This window comes from Crocuta crocuta, unplaced genomic scaffold (assembly GCF_008692635.1).
Source record: "Crocuta crocuta isolate KB4526 unplaced genomic scaffold, BGI_CrCroc_1.0 scaffold477, whole genome shotgun sequence".
Classification (NCBI taxonomy): Eukaryota; Metazoa; Chordata; class Mammalia; order Carnivora; family Hyaenidae; genus Crocuta; species Crocuta crocuta.
The window spans coordinates 495,847-500,718 of NW_027530193.1; the positions used below are offsets into that span (position 1 = coordinate 495,847).

Genomic DNA, 4,872 nt, shown 5'->3' on the forward strand with positions numbered 1-4,872 from the left:
TGTGGGGTTTCATTATCTCCAGTTTACTTAATTTGCTTGTTTACACACACGATCTGTGTGTGCGTAGCAGTGGCAGGAGCCAAACTCTAAATACAATCTGGTACTCAGACTATGACAGCTGCACGGGGAAAATGAGGCATCAGTGAACCCACCTCAGCGCCCAGGCGCCAAACAAGCGTGGCTGTAACAGATGCCCTTCAGAGCCTCCTGCTCAGCACCTGGGGACAACAGACACTTTTCAAAAGATGACACAAGACTATTTCAACAGGAGACCCAGACCCCAAATGGTGCTCAAAAGTAGATGTTAGTTCCCCTGCCTCCTCTAAGGAGCCAAGAAGTTCTAAAGGCTTTAGGTAAAGGAAAAAGGAGACAGAGGATTACCCTCTGCTAAGCGAATGTGCTGGGCGTTTTACATACATCATTTCCCTTAATCCTAACAGTACCATCTACATTGTCCAGATGGGGACACGAAGCCTGCCCATGGTCAGACAGCTCTCAGCGGTGGTGCCAATATCCGAACCCACATCTCACATTTTCCTAAGCCCAGACTCTTTCAGCTACAGCCCGCTGTCTCACACAGGGGTAGGGAGCACGTCCCCAAGGAAAAGGTGAGGACCTAACACTGAACAGGAAGTGGTGGAAGACCACTCAATACACAAGGGTCTATAACTGACACTTTCCACAGAGTTCATTTAATGCTGAGCCTGAATCAGATCTGCAAGGGGAAATGTCACACTTAAATACTTAAGTGTGACAAATGGACACACGGAGTCACCTTGTGCCTGTTGCCTTTTGGTGCTGAACATGAAACTCAGGAGAGACTTCAACCCCTTCGACAAGCCCCCCCACCCCCACCCCCCGGTTTACAGACATAAACTCCAAAGGGGGATACAATTCTCACGGGGCCGTCATATCTTGTCAAGGTTCTCAACGTCCCGGAGCACCACGGTGACACTGCTGAAATCTCAGAGCCAGCATTTCGGCCACCTTTCCGTACAGCACATCACACCTCACATTTTGATCGATACAAATTAACATGCAGCCTGATGGGATACCAAATATATATTTGAAATACATCTTTATATGAAATACAATTTACCCTGAAGAATTTCCAGGCCTCAAGCTCCTAACAATGCAAGCTTGAGTTAAGGCAGTCAAGTGTAGTGCTTGCCTGGCTTAATTTGGGGGAGAGGAGGAGCATCAAGTAAGCTGCCAGGATGATCATCCAAAATGCGAGGGGCTGGGTACAAAAGGCCTAAAGAGACGGTAAAGAGACAGCCTGCAACCTGTGGAGGTGGCGGGAGAGGGGAGTGTCCTAGCATAGACCTGCAACCGTACCTTTGTGGGTGGAGGTGACAGGCTGCAGAAGGACAAGGCCGAACACTGAGAAGTATGCAAAGGGGAAAGGAAAGACCGAGTTCAAGGCCAGCTGAGTGGGCCCAGCTTGGGTCTTGTGTTGTCAGTGGTGGAACAAGTAGGAAGGCGGGCCAAAGTCGTGTCGACATTTAAGAGGGACATTTTTGCCAACAGTTGGCTTCCTGTCATCAGAGGCAATGAGACACATTTTCCTTCGCCTCCGATTTACCATAATCTTGTCGAAAATGTAAAAATTCTTTGGGCCCCAGCAGACTGGTCAATGTACTTATCAGCCGAGTCTGAAGGACACCGTTGAGTTTACACCACTAATGTGTGGTCAGGGAAGTTTTAGTGCAAGTACCCATTTTGCAAAGTTACTCTGACTCAGCTTAGATTTCATCAAGCTATTATTACAATGTCTGCTTTCAGGTTTTATTCTTAATAGAGAAAACAGCCCCAGGAAGCGAGGGGGAATTCAATACCATAAGCCAGGAGTTTGGTTTATAAGAAGTAAATTAGTGTTTTAAGAAACCCCTCAAAGCTATCTACACACGTGCCAAAGTGCAGCATCGAGGTTGTGGGTTATCGTCAGGAGTTTGCCAACAAAGAACAAATCCCACGGATGTTATTGGAAACAACAAAGCATTCGCTCAAAATAGTAGGGAAAAAAGTAACCTTATTGCTCCAAAGACCAATACATACTGGGCAACACAGACAGAAAATTGGCAAAAATCATCCAATACTCAGCCACAGAGGCAGGCACTCTAGTTGAACTGTTTTGGTAGCTAATCACAAGCCAGTTGTGATATAGAACATTTTGAGGATAAACAAATACCACAAGCAGAGAGTATCTTTCAGGCAGGTGGTTGTTTTATAAAGAACCCTGCTGGAAATAAATGCTCACGCAAAGCTGACCAGAGGGCAATATTATTAAATAACAGCATTAAATCAGCCAGTAAAATACAAGACCAGAATCAGGGAGAGAATGAATCAGGTAGCAGAGAAGGGTGCTGAGGCTCTGGCCTCCCCTTCAGCCACACAACGGAGGCCTTCCGGATTCCGCCCTCTCTCTGAGCCTTAGCTCTGCCCTTTAGAGACAAAAGGGACATTCCAGATTAAGGTCAAGTCTTGCCAGAGACAAAAAGTGACTGACTGGGAAGGGTGGAGTTTGTGACACAAGATGACATCGCCAAGAAGTGTGGGGATTCAAGTCCCTCCCCAGAATCCACCACCACTCACCAAAACCGCCTGGTGAGCTTCCTCGCTGAAGAAGGACGGATGATTTAGTCAAGTAGCCGAGAAAAACAATGAAAAATACATTACCTGTTGCCCCGCTATCTATCACCCCTTTTGTTTCTCTCTTATTGCTTGTAACTGTCTCGCTTCAAATTCAAACTGGAGCTCCGGGGAGGAAGTCCTGGGGAAAAGGATTTCAGATACCAAAACCCGTAGGTCCCGTACCAGCCCAGCAAACCGAACAGGGTGCCAAACAGCTTCTGGGACAAGTTGTGGAAGTAAACGGCCGTGCACAGAAACATCCACACCCAGATGAAGGTCAGGAAGCCCAGGCCCACCACCAGGGCGGTGATGGCGGTGTGGAGGCAGTGGCTTCGGTCCGTCTTCACCTCGTGCAGCACAGCCATCTCCTCCACAATCATGAGGGCGCAGAAGGTCAGCAGGAAGGAGTGGCCAGAGATGTCGAAGCCGTGCCAGAAGCCTCCTTCCCCGTGGCACTGCTTCTTACTCTGGTGCTCCTTTCTGACCCCCTCCAGGGTTGGTGACTGGTAGCAGCTGCCCGTGTAGTGCTCGATGTTGGAGAAGAGAGCTGTGCAGACGTACCAGATGGCCGTGCCCACAAGCAGGGTGCTCAGCCGCCGCAGGACCAGGCCAGCCTTGCCTGTCAGGTGGTAGTTGGTGAGGGCAATGAAAGGCAGGAGGAGACAGAAGGTCCAGGCCCAGGCCAGTTTGACAAAATACCTGGCAGAGGAGGAAAGTGGACGTGAAGAGCGGGGACACGGTGGGGAGGAAACAACGTCATGACTCAGGTCTCTAGACTCTCAAGGGATGGCAAATAAGAACAGTTGATAAAAGCTACAGATAGCTACCTCACGGACTAAGTTCTTTAAATGTAATCCTTACCCAACTCTACGAGGCAGGTACTGTTATTATCCCATTTCACAGATAAGAAAACGGAGGTACACAAGTATTACGCCCCGAGCAGAGGTCATAAGTGGTGCAGCTGGGATTCAAATCCAGGGCCTGTGATCTTAGTCTGTGATCCAGGCTCTGGGAAAGTGAACACAAAGAACACTCCCAATTACCCCGGGAAGCAGGTCTCACTTGCCCCATTTTATGAAGAATGTGAGGCTCAGAACAGTTCAGGGTCCCAATCAAACCTCCAGCAAGCCCAGAGTAAACCAAGGTCTGGCCAGCCCCAAAGCCCGTGGTTTTTTTTTCCTACATGGCAGAAATGATCTCAGAACAGAGCTTGAGTTCAAGTTAGAAGATCAGGTTCAAATCCTGACTTTGACTCAACTTGTTACTACACTTCTCCAGGCCTCAGTTTCCTCAGCTATAAAACTAGAGCTGAGGAGGCCAAGCAATTTTTGAAATCCCTCCCAGAGCCAATGATTCACTAGTTGCCTCCAATTAGCACAGAGGCTTGGAACCAAACGACAGAATCTATGGTTACCCACACACAACAGGGACTTGTCTGCCAAGCCGCTTGGCTCCCAGCTCACCCAGGCCAGATAAAGTGGCAGCTGCCTGCCTCCCCTTGCTCATCAAAGGTGGCTGACCTGGGGACCGGCCACGGGAAACACACATGCAAGAGACCTGGGGCTACTACCACACTCATCGTCCATCTATTCTTAGCCGGGCCTCCACCGATAGGCGAGGAAGGAGGGGGGCCAAGGACAAGATGACTTTTTCCTGGGTTCCAAAGGCTTCTCACACACCACGGAGAGCCTGTCACTCACGTCTTCCCTGGGACTGATATGCAAGGATCTTGCCAGAGCCAGAGCCTGTCAGGCATTTGACAAAACTGCTGGGGAGAGAAACCAGAGTTTTAAGTAGATAAGGAAAGTTAGGCTGACTTTTGGGAGATGCTGCTGACACTGTAATTCTAAAGAAGAATTGAAGTCCACTTCAAGGGCGAAGTTTTATCTTTCAGAGTTGCCCTTTAAGACTGCAACAGTGACTTTGTGCAATAAACTCAAAATCCAGTAGTTAAAAAAAAACCCAAAGGCGTGAGCGGGTGGAGTTAAGGAGATGTCTCAAAGAGCCCCGCTGGGCTTACTTTCCTGGGCCACTGCCATGAGCCCTGGTGGCTGAGAAGGTCCCAGGAGATCCAGGGGAAAGGTCGGAGGCTGGAGGCTTCCACTCCTCGGGGACTATCTTGGGAGCGGGAGTTCGGTCATAGGCCGGGACAAGGTTCGCAAAGGTTGGAGGATCAGGGGGACAAGGCAGATCTTTCACAGGTGGTGATGGAATTCTGTCAAGCTGGGACATGGGGGC

The 4,872-nt window shown here is 49.3% G+C and overlaps 1 protein-coding gene across 1 annotated transcript in view; it reads right to left on the reverse strand.

The window, feature by feature from the left end:
- Positions 1-4,872, reverse strand: part of FITM2 (fat storage inducing transmembrane protein 2) — a 5,574-nt gene continuing 702 nt past the window's right edge. Inside the window, exon 2 of the mRNA XM_077765263.1 lies at positions 1-3,333. Coding sequence (XP_077621389.1) covers positions 2,718-3,333 — 616 coding nt within the window. The 3' untranslated portion in view covers positions 1-2,717. The remainder of the gene's footprint in view (positions 3,334-4,872) is intronic.